Consider the following 15428-nt stretch of genomic DNA (forward strand, 5'->3'; position numbering starts at 1 on the left):
AGTTGAAAACAATTCTGTATAATACAGGCATTTTTGGATTCAAAAGGGTAAAATAAAGGTTTCAAAACTACAGTAGAGAATTTTTTATTCAATGAAAACAGCAGCTATATACAAGATTTCAAATTACAAAACTTGGCAGGCCTATAACCTGTCCATTTGCTCCAACACTGTTCTCAGCAGGTATTCAGTCTCAGGGCTTTGGAGAGAAATAACAACCCTACCGGTCACTCCATACTTTTCACCCATATTCTAGACTCTCTTGTGTGGGATCCTGTTTGACACTAAGGTCTGAGCTCCAGCTTCAGCAGAGCCCACCAAATGATGCTGCAGAAGGGTTAGACTGATACACTGGTGTGCCATCAGTAATTACATACAGTATTCATTCATTATAGAATTGGCCAAACTAGTACAACGGTTGATGATAAGCCCTCAGCTAATTCTATATAGTGTAGAGTATCGTGCTCAAAGGATTACTTGACTCATTAATTAACCAATACAAACAAAAACAATCAATTCATCTTTTACATCATGTATCAAAAGCACATGGCAAAAGTGCCAAAAACATTCTCTGGTTCCAGCTTCTCAAATATGAGCATTTGCTGCTTTTCTCTTCTTTATATCATTCTGAAGAGAACATATTTGGCTTTTTGACTGGTGGTTGGACAAGAAAAATATTCAATATTATGATGGCCATTTTTCTGTTTTCTGGACTTAATGATTAGTCTGAAAAATCTAAAAAATAAATCAGAAATTATGAGAATGATTGTTAGTTACAGCCATAAATTTGGAATTAAGTGTTGGTTTAATATTGACTGTATATAAAGATGGACGACGCGTCTCCACTTCCTCCCACTGCACAAAAATGAAGCCCATATATCCTAGCTACGGGAGCTGCCATCTTGCACTGGTGGCGTCATTTGGAGCCGGAGTCTGCGCAGTAGTGATCGGGGCTGGAGCCGCGGTATCGAGGTCCCGCCCATACACCCGTTTACTGTTTTGGTTCACTCTCACTGCTCTCATTCTCATAGCATTGATTTCGGCCGCAGCAGCAGCTGTTTTCAGCCAAAAGCTCTGCTAAACCCACTGTGCACTACCTGCTCAGCAGCAAACAGCAGGCAGACCAGCTAATAATAGACCAATTAATAATAATGCTGCTCTGTAACTGCTGGATGAGTAAATAAGCAACTATTTGCTAACAAGTTCACTACATCAACTTAAAGGTGAAGATAATAATAATAAGTCAATACTGTGTTCACAGTTGGTTTCTTCTACTCTCAAGTGGCTAAAAAAAAAATAAGTTATTGGAGGTTTAAGAAAACACAACCAAAGAAAAAAAAACGCAAAGAAGACATTTTCCCAACTTTGAAAACATACATCAGATTAAGAAAGATTAAGACTGCAAATAAAATTAAATTAAAAAAAACACCCATTAAGAAACACATTTTAAATTTGACAACACATACTTGACAAAGAAACATGCTGGAAATAGAGAAAAGCAAATGTGTCATTCACAACATAACGGAAATTTTTGGGGAACACTAAAATCGGACAATGTTGACCAGCGATGTTGGAAAATTAGCTAAAAAAGTTCTAGTTTCAACATTCTGATCGCACCATTCTGATATTATTGGAGATATTGGCTAACACCAGCTAACATTAGCCTTTCACAAAGTACCAGGGTGTTCATCAATGTTAAGTCTCCTTCGGAAACTTCTGTTGTTCTGTGTCACTTGCAGTGTTTCATATTTGTTTGTGTTCTGTGTTTACAGTGCATTTCTGTTTGCCACGTATGTATTGTCAAATGTGTTTCTTAATTTGCTTGTTTTTTTGATTTGCAGTACATCCAAAATATGGCTGCATGTACTGTGGCGCCCCAGTAGCTCACTTTGTAGAGTGCGTACCATTAGGGCTGAGTCCTGCAACCCGGGTTCGATACCAACCCGCGGCCCTTTGCTGCATGTCATCCACCCTCTCTTTCACACCTTTCCCGTCTGTCTCTGCAGCTGTGACTGTCAAATAAAGGCTAGAAAATGCCTGAAAAATAATCTATAAAAAACAAAAACTGCATGTATAGTGTTTTAATTGTTGTGGTCTAACGTTACACCAGCATCACTTTGGTGCAGTCTGTGTGATGTGTTGGATACGTCGGTGGAGTGGTGCTGTCCACCAGTGTCTTCTTTGACACTACCGCTTGGGGGTCAGAAATGTTCAAATACTACACTTGGTAGATTTAAATCAGTTTGAACTGGACCATAAAGACTTTTGTTGTCTCAGTGAATTACGGTCCAAATGTAGTTCTGCACCTTGATAATAAAACAGAATCAATTTCGATTTTCAACTATGAAAATATCATTAATTACCAATTATTGCCATTTTAAGCCGAAAAATAGTAATATGGGCCTGTTAAAGACTGTCGTAGGCAAACCCTCCTTTGTAGCAATGCAGTCTGTAGCTCATTTCTGAGACCCTCGTCGCTAGAGAGGCAGATGAAGGGAGTAATGGGAACACGACCAGCGGCGTACAGGTTTACCCACCCTGCCGATGACAGGCAGTTTGTGGGCGTAGGCACGCGGTGGGATGGCAGAAAGAGGAGGAGTCGGGGCAAAAGTGGTCTGAAAGGGACGGCGGCCTTGGCAACGGCGACCCATTTGCCGCCCGCCGATGAGGAAGGAGAACGCCGGAGGTCCTGTCTGAGGAGAGGTGAAGCGAGCTTTGGGGAAAACGTCACGAGACAGACCTGCTGAGCGCTGGCCTGAACGTGACGCGGAGGATCTGGAGCGCTGCACAGAGGAGGAGCGAGCCAGGGACCTGAAGGAGAAAAGAGAGCAACATTCAGTACTGCATACCCCAACCCAGTGGTTTAGTTTTCAACAAGGGTTAGACTTGTTTGTGTTACCTTCCTGATCCGGTAGCTGCCAGGCTGGGTGGGGGCGGATCTGTGCGAGGACTCCCATCCTGCCTGGGGCTGATATTGAGGTTGGCAGTCAACTGTGGCATCTTTCGGGTGGTGTCAGGGTTGGAGGCAGGGCCAGGAGGTTCCTTCCTGGCATCACCGAGCTGGGACGGGGTACAAGGAGGGTAGCTGCCATAACCAGGCCCTGTACTAAACCTGACAGCCAGGCTGTCTCCAAAGAAGGAGTAGAGCTCACAGTACATGGCAGGGAGAGGGACCGGGGTCCACTCTTCCCAGGGACAGCCGGCCCCACCTGCCTGAAGGTGGCTGGCGATTCCCAGGGCAGCCTCTGACAGAGGCTCTGGAGGGGGGCTGAGGCCAGGGGAGCTCACCATGTAACCCATAGCACCCGCCACGGAGCCTGGCTGACCGCTGGAGCCCCCCTCAGGCGGCTGAGACAGAGATAGAGCCTTCATCTTCAGCAGGCGCTCCACTGCCACCTGCAGGACAGATGACAATGTCTATAACTGCAACGTGATGCCATACCAGTCTGTCTGTCAGCTGTTTGCTTTGACAAGTAGCTGTCGGAATATTTTGCTCTTGAACATGACATTTTCTTTGAATATTCATGTCCCAACAAAATGTCAACTTTGCACACAAGACACAGTATTTCATCTAACAGGCAGATTGCCATGACATTGCTGGGCACGTTCATGCTCCCAAGAATATTCCATTTTAATGACCCAATGAACTTTCCTCTAGTGCCACCGTCATTTTTCTCCCTAAGAATATAGCTAAATTGGTATTTGTTTGGCCCTATCATAGCACATTATATATTAACAATGGAACATGACATGTAAGTTGTCACCATAACAACTTAATAAAATGAAATGTTAATTTTGTGTTTTCAGCAAGTGGCAGAATAATTGTTTTTTGAGAGACAGCAGTTTGTCTGAATGAGATGATGAGTGAGTTTGTTTTAATGAAATGGCACAGGACAGGCAGCAGTTAACATTGTCAGCCATTGCAAAACACCAAAACAATGACTACTTATAGGTCAGGATGTTGCCTAAAATCAAGAAAATACGAGCCGCTGCAGTACTGACCAGGATGGCTCCGTAGACTTTATGTCCATCTGCTTTGACCTGGGCATTGGAAACAGAGTAGTCATCTAACACAGCCTGGAGGTTGGCCCAGTAGGCAGGAAGGTGTGGAAAGAGCACTCTCTCAACAGCCTGTCAACAAAAACACACACACACACACACACACACACACACACACACACACACACACACACACACATTAATGCAGAGATTATTCTCATACAGATTACTGAGGAGACCTGAGAGTAGAGCATTTAGACAAGCAGAAAACAGATATAGTGGAGTACTGAAGACTAAAGAATAAAAAAAATATTTACATAGATTTGCATAGATTTCACGTTTTCCAAAGATACAAAACATTTAGGGCTCCAGCAGTCATAGTGCCACCTACTAGCACAGGCCTGGAATGAAGTCATTTTTAGGGCAAGGCCAGTTTGGCCTCTGATAAATACAAATGTATTGGGGCATCACGGCCAAAGTGTCGGGCACCAAGGCCAAAACTAATGGTGCAATAACAATAAGTGATAATTACACTGAATGAAGACAAAACAGAATACAATCAACAATTAGGATCCAGTGTATTGAAACACAGTACTGAGTTTATTTAAAAACGGTACAATTAATCTTTGACTTTTCCACAAAATGCTGTATGATTGTTGTTTTTAAATGTGAACAGTTCATTATATTAATTGTTATACTGTTATATTTTAATGATAAAATAAAGTCTATAAATAGGCTAAGGGTGAGCAAAATTAATCCGAACAAATTTCAGCACCCATGCAACTATTAGCATTTGAGTCCGAGATCATCAGCTCGCTACCAGCCTGTAACCAACGGTCGGTTAGCTGCGCTATTGTAACGGGAGAAGACCGTGGGAATGAGATGCAAACCTTTCCAAAAATGAAGATTTCTCACTAAAATACGTGCTGGTTGGTGGATCAGATACAAACCGAATTAATCACTGACTCATAACACTATTTATGTAACGGTCTAGTGTGTGTGACGGTATTTGAGGAGTTTACCAAAATAACTTGGTTTCGCCTTTGGTGCTGGAGAGATACATGTGCAGATGGTAAGAAAAAGTTTTTTGACAGTGGGGTTTATTTTGTTTATTTCTATGATTTCAACCCAGATTTGTTGTTCACAATGTAACGTTAGCATTATCAAGGGGAAAGAAATACCATATGTGCGCTCCTTTTGTGGCATCGCGCTGAAAAAGTAACCCCCCCCCGTCAGATCTTAAAAGTTAGAGCTAAACTCTATGCACATTCGTAGTTAGCTAACACTATGCAGCAAAATCCTACCAACTTTAAAACACACATGTATTAATACTTACACTGTACAGTGTTGTTAGCTGTTTGTGCTTATCACATAACGTTAATTGTTAGCCAATGTTAGCTAGTGGGTTAGCTGTTAATGTTTATTACGTTAACACAGCTATATCTGCGGGAGTGGGAGAAATCTCGTGCTCCTGTTGATGTAGACACTGGGAAACTTTTAGAAACTTTTTTAAGTTTATTTGCTTTAGTTTTAAATGAGGAAATTGCCCAGTTCACAACAGGGCATGCCAAACTGGCCGTGTGGGTAGTTCATTTTAGACGGGGCATTATGGCCACACTCCGGGGCATCCACGGCAAAATTGTGAAACTTTTGAGTTTTCATTGAACGGTTTTGCCATGGCAAGGCCTACAGTTTGCATTTTTCGCCATGAAGCAGGAAGCTGTTTTTGAAGGGCTAGGGACACTGGGAAACTCGCATCAGAAGCGGTGAGAAGTGTTGTCTGATATGGGTCCTGGGCGTCAGTGTGGCAAGGGGGCTCGATGGCGGCGCCTACAAAATTTCAACGAAGCAGCCCTCGTGGTACGTTTGACCTAGATGTACAAAATCTGGTAGGCACATGTAACATCTCTAGACTTACAAAAAATATTGAGGCATAGCGCCACCTACTGGCAAGAGGAAGCAAGCCTTGTGTGACAAACATTTGATTTACATCAAATTTACATTGTGTGGTCTACACTTGATATACATCAATATGATGTACAATTAGTACATGTTCTCTAGCGCCACATGGTGGACACAGGAAGTGATATTTAACTCGTTCATGCAATGTCCAATATTCATGAAAATGTATATCCATTTCATGCGACCTCCAGTAAATGTATTGCTGCATTAATAACTCGCTTATGTAACACCACCTACTGGCAACAGGAAGTGAAGCATGAAAAGCTGTGTCAACCGACCTCTAGTAACAACATGCAGGTGCCACTCCCTCCACTGGTTCTCATTTTTAGGTTATACCTGATAACATGAACCGGGTAAACTACTTTAATGTCTTGAACACAAGACTGCCAAGATTTACAGATGGAAGAAGTGAACATACCTTCCATCCCAAAGCATGAAGCCCCACCACGGCGCCATAGTGGGAGCAGAGTGGTCTCACTGGGTCAGACAGAACCTTTTGGAGCGACAGCAGGATCTGATGGTAGAGACCACTCACCAGATCGCCATGAGTCCTAGAGAGAAAACACAATAATAAAAAGGAGAATACATATTGGACTTTCATCTGACATTCACCAGACAAACTGAAACACGACTCAAATGAATGTTAATGTCGCTCTGCGTCTGCTGGATATGGAAATATCTATTTGCTAACATGTCTGCCGTTACAGTTTTAAAGGGTGATAATATGTCAGATGTTGTATTTTCAGCTTGCTCAGCTGCACCCAGTGGCCAAAAACAGGGGAGGGAGGAAAGCTATTCCATTAAAAAAATATTGTCCATGAAATTCTGAATCTAACAGAGACTACAAACTCAAACTAGCTTTGGACCAATACCTATTGACCGATATGACAAAGAGATTTTGGCCTTACATTTAAAATTCAGGAATCAGCCAGTGAGAATTACCTAGCTGCAACTAATGATTATTTTCATAATCGATTAACCTGCTGAATAATTTCTCATTAAGACCAGGTGATGTCTACAAATCACATGTTTTGTCCAGCCAACAGTTGAAAACCCAAAGGTAGTCCGTTTACTATCACATAAGACAAAGAAAAGCAGCAAATCCTCACAGTTGGGATACTGTAACTAGGTAAGATAAAGGCTTTATGCTATATATTAAAAACTGGCCAATACTACACTGGTTGTTAATGGGAAACTCTTTAGTACGCACAAATACTAAATAGTGATGTAAAATTCTGATCATTTAAGAGTATCAGTGTCCGATGATGGTCAAAATGCTTTAAAGACTTTCCCGCCCTGACGAGAGTACATTTCACAGTTAAAAAACGCTGAGTCATTGTCATCACTTGACTTGAAAATGATCAAATGTAAAGATACTGCATGTATTGCACAATATGAGTGATCGACTAGTTTACTACTATTGTTTTGGGTATATTCTTTGGAGTTTCACATTAAGCATAATAAACCCTGCTTGCACATGTATGGTATTAATGTGGTAATATGATCCCGTATCATTTGAACCCTATGAATAAACTGTGTGTCTAAGTAGTCATCAATGATTTGCTTACCAGAAGATGTGGCTGAGGAGCAGGGCTGCATAGTCCCTGAGGGTCCAGTGGTCATTGAGTGGGTTGATGGAGGCGGCCAGCGGCTCCAGGATGCAGTACATGACGCTGGAGACCAGGCTGCGCACGTATGAGCCCAGGTACAGGTAGGGGTTCTGGACCAGGCTCTTCACCATGTGGAGAAGCCTGTTGAGCTGCTCCAGATCATGGCTTACTGACTTCACCTGGACAGAAATGGCCACACAATCAGCAATTGGCTAAATGCAAAAATATTTTTCCAGTTTTAACTTTTATATAGATCAAATTCTGCTAGTAATAAAAAGCAGCATTTGAAAATTTAAGACAATAAAGAAGTCTAAGAAAAACTATTTTTTAAAATGTAATTGTGAAACCTGAGAACACAGTTTTTGCACATTTTACATCTAAAAGCAAACAAATAGGATATTTTGTACAGTAATAGTTTGTTTGGATTCTAACTTTGTTGAAAAGTTAAATATCTACAAGATGTGATCTTAGGACAAACCTACCCCACTGATGACATAAACAAAGTATGGCAGGAGGGCAGCGATCTTGGAGTTGGACTGAAGGTCCAGCAGAGCCACCTGAAACACACAGAAGAAAAATGTTGTAAGTAACACATCGTTTAGTCACACAGAACGTCTGCCTGTATTCAGCAGCAGTTTACCTTCATGAGTTGGGGGTCCTCTCCCAGGATGGCCCGTGTGATCTGCTGGTAGTACTTCAACAGGTCGTCTGACAGAGACTGCACTGCTGTGGGAACTGTGACAAGTCAACAGTCAGGCTCAACACTCACACTTTATAAACAGGTGTCACTAATTTAAAAATCATTCTCTCTTCTGGATACAATCAGGGTGTTACATGTTGACATGTCAGAGAGTTTATAAGGAGATCAACATGAAGAGTGGTTTTTGTGCCTAAAGTGCACAACTTGCAAATGTAATAGGTGGCAAATGTTCAATATCACAAGAAGGATACCTCACTGTTAGCTCAGAGTGCAGAATTAGCTGTTAGCATGTAGTGATCTGGTCAGAGCCCTGGATTTTAATAAGGTGATGGATGGTTTTGAATGCAGGCATTGCACTAATACTTGTTCAGTGAAGTTCATTTAGCATGTTTTTGCAACATAAAACAAATCCAATTATGAAAAGGACTTAAAAACGTTCCTCCACATGTTGTGTTGTACACAGCCTGCCAGTGACTCAGCTGTGTGTGTATCATCTCAACGGTTTGTATACATAATACATCCTCCATTAATTTGTCAATGTCAGGCAATCAAAAGTTGAAAAATGTTCTACTTTACTACATCGTGTTGCGTCCAGAGTGACATTTCCCAAGATTGAACACTGCATATTACTTCACAAGTAAGGGATTTTTGCCCCTTCATACTAATTTCCTTGAAAATTAATAGAGGAGGGGCAACCCCTACTGTGTGTTGAGCCCGTTAATCATAGTATGGCTGAGTCTTACCTGTCCCCTGAGGCTCCAGGTTGCCTTTCCCGTCCAGGTAAGACACATTCACTGATGGGAGAAGAAGACAGGAGAAATTATTACTAAATGATCCCTCCTGGTTCAAAGACCTGAATCATTAGCTTTCAGCATCAAGGATACTTCTGTCAGTAGTTTATGACAGTGCAGGGGGTCATACCTCGCACCATGGTCTCAGCACAGCCCTTGGGAATGTTGGTGGCCAAAGCCAACTCGACCAGGTTTATATCCCGATCCTCAATGAAGAAAAGCTCTCCTTCTTTTACTGAACGGAAAGGAAGAGCATCCTGGGCCCCGCAGCCACATATAGCCTGATGAACACAGCGCGTTAAAGAAGCTGAAGGCAATGACTACTGTAGCATGTTCATGTCATATCAGACTGACCGTACAGACAGACTGGGAGCGACCACTGATGTGAGCATTACAACATTCTCACCTCCACGTTGCTCCAGCGTAAAGCTCTGTTGAAGTCCTCCACTGTCAGCTTCCTCCTCTTGGCATGTCTCATAAACTGAGAGCTGCTCTGTGTGGGTCCAAAACAACAAACCATCAATACTGCATGACTCCACGAATAACTTGCACTGCACTTCTACACATTTTGACACACTTCTATGTATTACATATCCATTCAGCAATAATGATGTGGTGGAGACTTGTCCATATGTGTATACTTGGGTCATGGAAACAGCTGATGAAGCTTAGCCTTTAAAGTGATACTCCACCCAAAATGGGATGAGTGTTTCATACTCAAAGATTTGACATCCGTCCATGCAGCACTGACCTGCGTGGCCTCCCTGAGCCGGTAACACACGTCCTCAGCCAGCAGAGCGGCCAAATCGTCGCCGAGCTCCACGCCTGAACTCTCGGCCATGAGTTTGACAGACTCCCGAGAAACCTCGGCGAAGCGGCGCTCCTCCCGGTCCGCCATGCTCACGGCGACCACTCAGAACCTGGCAAGGAAAAGCACCTTACGTTAACACTTGCTACCTATGGCCTTTGACATCTTCTTAGACAAGACGACAGCGTGATGTACGGCAGGTGTTTCTGAACTTCGGGGGCTCCGTATAATAAACAGCTGGTGTTTTAAAGTTTAGCTTTAACTTATACATTTTATTATGATTGAATCGTGCTTGGTGAATCAACTATATCCCGAATATACAAAAACACATATTCGATCCGTTGCAGGTCTTGACTTTTGGTGCATCCGTTATGTATTAGTGACAATAAGCCAATAATTTTTCAATGACCATATTTTTCCACTGGGATCTGTTACAGTTCTTTCTGAATATAAGGACCAGCGCGGACTCGCTCTCCAGCATGCTAACAAAATTAAATTTCGTTTCCGTCTATCAGCTGAACCAAACAATTGTGTCAAAAAGTGTAGATAAATAATAAAATAATGTGACAAGCAACCAAATAACGTTAACGTTACTAGCCTGAGTCATTAACTTAAGTTAGGTTACCGGTTGAAGCTAGCTACAATCACATGAGATGCTAATAGTTAGCTGTCTAAGAATAGCAGAGAAAATGCAGCGCAAAATCTTTAATATTTACCAAGACTTTACCTTCTTAGCTAGAACGACTGAATGCTGAGTGTCAGAAGAAAAAGTTCAGCGTAACTATTCTTTTAATGGCGCTGTTCTACACTAGGCGCTCCATAAATAACATCACGTTAGCAAGCACGAGAATAGATGACATCCGTCATGCCCTTCAAAATAAAGTAATTCTGTCCATTTCTTTTAATAGTATGCCGCATTGATGATAAAAAATAAAATATACTAAGGAGTCTTTAAAACATCAAGATTTGATTGATGGCTTTCAAAAAGCTTCTTAATTTAAGTAAATGGGTTTGACTAAAAACGCACAACATCCGGTTTAATTCTGGCTAACTTGACTGTTTTGGCTACATATTGACATTTTCCGTATACAAGTGACGCGCCAGGAGGTGAAGTCAGTGATTGGTCGATTGAAGAGCATTGGGAGACACGGATTGGTTAATTTAATACCTGTCAGACACAGGGGGATGGCCCCCTTGAATGGAGGGAAGTTATGGGTCTACTTTGAACATAACTATTCCCAAAAAGAAAAACGCAAAAATGTTTTGAAATTGTTGTGTTTGATCACTGCTGGCATTTTACTTTCCAAAATGAATGTGCTTCTGAAATCTGGCTGCGGGGATTTGCTACACAAGAGCGTGAGGGCCAACATTGATGGTGGGTGATGAGGCCTGGTTTGCAGTCAGTGTTCCAGTTCATCTGAAAGTGTTGAGGGCAGGGCTCTGTGCAGGCCAGTCAAATTCTTCCACACCCAACTGGGAAGGACATTCCTTTATGGAGCTGGCTTTGTACATGGAAGCATTGTTTTATTGAAACAGGAGGGGACCAAACAAGTTGGAACCGTCTAAAATATCATTGCATGCTGTAGCATTAATATTTCCTGCAATTGAACTATGGGGCTTATTATACTCAGGTTCACTTCTTTGAGGGACCTTGATGCACAAGCAAACCTTAGTTCCAAGTATTAACATGTAAAATACTGTGCTGAAAACCTCCTTACATCAAACCCAGACACAAAGGGTTAAAGATTAAAATTTGTTTATTCATGATGCTGTGGTCAGACATTTCATTTACACAGTTCATTAATAAAGTATTTACAATAGTTTAAAAAAAGAAATTTAAATTACACTCATAGCTACACCTGTAGGGATTCAGGAGACCACCTGTCCAGCTCTATTCCAGACTGCCTGATCTACAACTGATCAGTTTAAGGCCTTCTTGACCTGCTGACACAAGCTTGCAAGTCAAACAACCTCAAGTTAAAAAAATAATTATATATAATTAATTAATTTCCTAGGGAGAAGTGTTAAAAACAAAAAACAGATTTAAAATTGAGCTGTGGTGGTGTTTAGTGCAGATGCTGGTTCCAACTGTGACCACATCCAGTTAGAGTGCCCTGTTGTCCCAGATCTCCTGGGCCTTGCTGCTCTCCAGCTGCTGAAGGTGGAGGGCAAGCGGCAGCAGCAGGTCACTAAGGTGCTGACTGGAGAAGGTGAAGGCGTTGTGGGCCGTGGCCTCTGCAGGCGGGGTGGCGAGAGGGGAGGTTGATGGAGGAGAAGATGAGGTTGAAGAGTTTGGTGAGGTGGTGGTGAAAGGAGAGGTGGGGGAAGGTAAACCTGAACTGCCAGGGAACGGCTGAGGATAGAAGGACCCTCCTTGGGTTTGGTCGGAGGTTTTGATCTTGCTGGGGAGGCCGTGCTGGAAGCGACAGCGTGTGCCGTACAAGCAGAACCCAAAGGAGCTGAAGGTGCGGCACAGGGCTCCACGTGGCTTCCACTCCTTCATCTGCGGCTGGAGCTGTGGGTTGGGAACAGGCGGAGTCTTCTCCTTGCCAACGTCGGGCGACTCCAAACCGCTGCCGACATCTCCACCCTCGACGTGCAAGAAGTTACAGCGGGTCCCAAAGGGACAAACGCCAAAGGAGCGGAAGGTGCGACAGGGGACATTCCTGCGGCGGCGCAAGGCGGGGCGCTGCTCAGTGGGGTTGTGGACGAACAGGCAGCGGCTGCCGTAGTAACAGTAGCCGGTTGTATGGTAGCTGCGACACAACTCAGTCTTGTACTTTGGGTGGCGGAAGGAAACGTGGAGCTCATGGAGGCCGTGGGCGAACTGGCAGCGCTCGGCGTACTTGCAGAAACCAGTAGCCGAGTAGCTGGTGCAGAGCTCCGTCTTGTAGCGGGTGGAGCAGACCCAGGGGATGAGTGGAGGGGAGGATGACTCTACCAGGGGGAGCAGGGCCTTAGCCAGGGAGAGTCCACCACCAACTCCATCTGACTCCTCACTGGACAGCAGGTTGTCCACTAACTCCTCATCTTGGTAGGAAGGCAGGAACAAGTCATCACTACTGGTCTGGAAAAAATAAGTAATTCAGAGTATGACTTGAGTATGGTATAATACTCAATACTGCTTTTTAATTAATTTTTACTTATTTATTTATTTTGTTATATCTATCTCAACACACATGCTTTGTAAGGTTTAGTCCAGTATGTTTGTTTAGCATTTATTGGCTCATCCCTGATTGGAGATCAGGAGCCAAAAACTGGCCATATGAGGTTTTCACAGAATCAAAGGCTGTATCTAATAATTATTCATTAGAAAATAAATATTTTTTAAATCAATTAAGCTATAGAATCCCTTCAAATTAAATGCAAGGGACAATTTAAATAGTTTGAAATTTAAAAAAAAAAAATTACAAGTTAAAGCAATATAAAAATCAGAAAAGCAGCAAATTCCCACAAAATGTTTTGGTGGACATTTACAACAGTAACTTTGATAAAGTTTAGTCATTTTCATTCAGACAACCTAATTACTATCTACTAATTATTTAAACACCATACCAATACATACAAAGTACAAGTGCTGTGACTGGATACGCTCATAGTTTGTCTTAACAGTTATGTTAAGACAAACATTACTAACAATATTTCTTATTACAGAGTAGCAAAGACTAATTAAGAGAACTGAGCAGTTATATTTTAGAACTAATTTAAAAAGACAGCATTGTCTTAAGAATGGATGTATAGCCTAATCTACTTGACTTACCTCAAACATGGTTGCAAACAGATGGAGAGTTGCTTGTGATGATTTGGGAGGTAAGCCCCTGGCAGGAAACAGCCTCCAAACCGGTCTAAATAACAGAAGCCCTGCAGAGTGGCTGGAAGAGTGTGTTAGTAGAATGGCATGGACCCCACCACTCCTGCTTTGTTATGGCGTCCCAAGCATCGAACGACTGACCTCCGTTGGTCTTTTAAACACGCGCTCACCTCCCGCCTTCCACTTCAAATGAGCATCAGGTGTGCTCGAGCTCAAAGGCAGAAGTGCGTCTCGAGCGACCAATCACGTCCACGTGCGGGGAACGCGCTCGATGGCGGACCAATCCGTTTAGCAGCTATGCTAATATCAGCGTCACGGTACGCTAATGTCCGTGTATTTGCATAAAGCTGAATCCAGTCAGTGTGTGTATTAAATAATACTAAAATACAGGGTTGGGTTGTATGTGGACTCAGTGTGGGACACCAGAAGTAATTCTGGTCCTGAATGTCGTCTTATTGTTTTATTCATGTACTTAATTTTATTTATTTATTTTTATTCTTTACCGTCCTTTACAGTGAAATGCTAATTTGCTATCGGCTAGCGGATATTTATCGTAGGGCTCAATCAACATCCTCAGTGAATACACTGTTCAGAAATAAAGCTCATTAGATTTGTCGAGATTAACACCTCAGTCGGAAGTGGTTAAAACAAACCTTCTAATTAAAAGCCGTCTGATAGGAACACAGCTGAGTAAAAATAGACAAATATTTCCTTTAGCTTGGCTAATCTTTGTTTAAGCTCTGTCCAATCAGGCCCAGAGCAGGAATCCTTAAATATTTTCATATCATGGACTTCCAGTAGAAACACACAATTTACAGTGCTCATAGAAAGTATTTATCCACCATGAAAATGTTTTCTTTCTTTCTTTTTTTATTGTTCTGCAATTTTAAATCACAGTGGATGTAATTAAGCTTCATTAAGACAAAGGTTTAATGGCAGGGTGAAAATACATCTCTACAAATTAAGAACAAATATAAAACACAAAAGTCACCACTTTGAATTTTTTTCTTTTTTTTTTTTTTTTACCTTTGCAAAGCTGTTCAAGCTCTGTCAAGTTTCATTGAGACTCCAACCCTCTCACTTGAGGACATTAACAGCCTCTCAGCAGTCATCCTCCCACACAACAGCTTTTCCCCTAATCAGCTGTGATTCAAGGTTGTAAAAAAAGAAAAACATGAAGTTGAAGCGGTATGAATACTGTTTATACTCTAATGTTGAACTGTACTGTGGAAAGGTTTCACTCATAGTGAGAATCCACAGAGAATTATCACCAACTCTGCAGTTTTTTCATCTTTACAGAGCTTTTTAGCCTCTTTCAGCTAATTGTAGTTTTCTGACCTGCAAACTCCACTCTCATCAACCCACTGTGCAGGAGCTGCTCAGCAGCAAACAGCAGGCAGACACAGTTAGAGAGCAGCTGCTGAACACAGTGGAGCGTTTAGCAGCTGAAGAGCCAGATATTCTCAGGAGTTGGTGGAGACCAAAGCAGAGCAAAAAGGAGAGTGAATATTGGACTTCCATTTGTTTATTGAACAGAATCACCGTAACAATTTTATAAGGTGATAATGTCAATGTTGTGTTTTTAGCTGCTTCCAATGCCCCCAAGCAGCTAAACAGTTAATGCTGCTTCAAATTCAATTCAATAATTTGGAGGCTCATTTAATCCATTTTGTAGAAAAACTTAAGTGTTAAAAAAAAATGGGTCTAAATATTATTTTATCATTAATTTATAAAAAAGAAAATGCACATG

At 42.1% G+C, this 15428-nt stretch overlaps 2 protein-coding genes across 4 annotated transcripts; both read right to left on the minus strand.

Annotated features, from left to right (window-relative positions):
- Positions 1-68: 68 nt before the first annotated feature.
- taf6l (TAF6-like RNA polymerase II, p300/CBP-associated factor (PCAF)-associated factor) lies at positions 69-10750 on the minus strand. Of its 3 annotated transcripts, none has more exons than XM_044185194.1 (12): positions 10595-10750; positions 9811-9979; positions 9466-9552; positions 9190-9340; positions 9012-9062; positions 8209-8294; positions 8051-8125; positions 7527-7747; positions 6377-6509; positions 4000-4128; positions 2897-3393; positions 69-2808 (listed from the first exon to the last, which is right to left on the minus strand). In XM_044185194.1, the coding sequence occupies exons 2-12, from the start codon at positions 9955-9957 to the stop codon at positions 2475-2477; spliced, it is 1911 nt and encodes a 636-aa protein (XP_044041129.1). In that variant the 5' UTR covers positions 9958-9979; positions 10595-10750; the 3' UTR covers positions 69-2474. The 3 variants fall into 3 exon arrangements, with proteins under 3 accessions (XP_044041129.1, XP_044041127.1, XP_044041128.1); XM_044185192.1 differs by having other exon boundaries at positions 8209-8303; XM_044185193.1 differs by having other exon boundaries at positions 8209-8303; positions 10584-10730.
- An 856-nt stretch (positions 10751-11606) lies between these two features.
- cth1 (cysteine three histidine 1) lies at positions 11607-13862 on the minus strand. The gene is made up of 2 exons (XM_044185197.1): positions 13628-13862; positions 11607-12934 (listed from the first exon to the last, which is right to left on the minus strand). The coding sequence occupies exons 1-2, from the start codon at positions 13634-13636 to the stop codon at positions 11972-11974; spliced, it is 972 nt and encodes a 323-aa protein (XP_044041132.1). The 5' UTR covers positions 13637-13862; the 3' UTR covers positions 11607-11971.
- Positions 13863-15428: the final 1566 nt, after the last annotated feature.

Source organism: Siniperca chuatsi, linkage group LG22 (assembly GCF_020085105.1).
Source record: "Siniperca chuatsi isolate FFG_IHB_CAS linkage group LG22, ASM2008510v1, whole genome shotgun sequence".
In the NCBI taxonomy this organism is placed as follows: Eukaryota; Metazoa; Chordata; class Actinopteri; order Centrarchiformes; family Sinipercidae; genus Siniperca; species Siniperca chuatsi.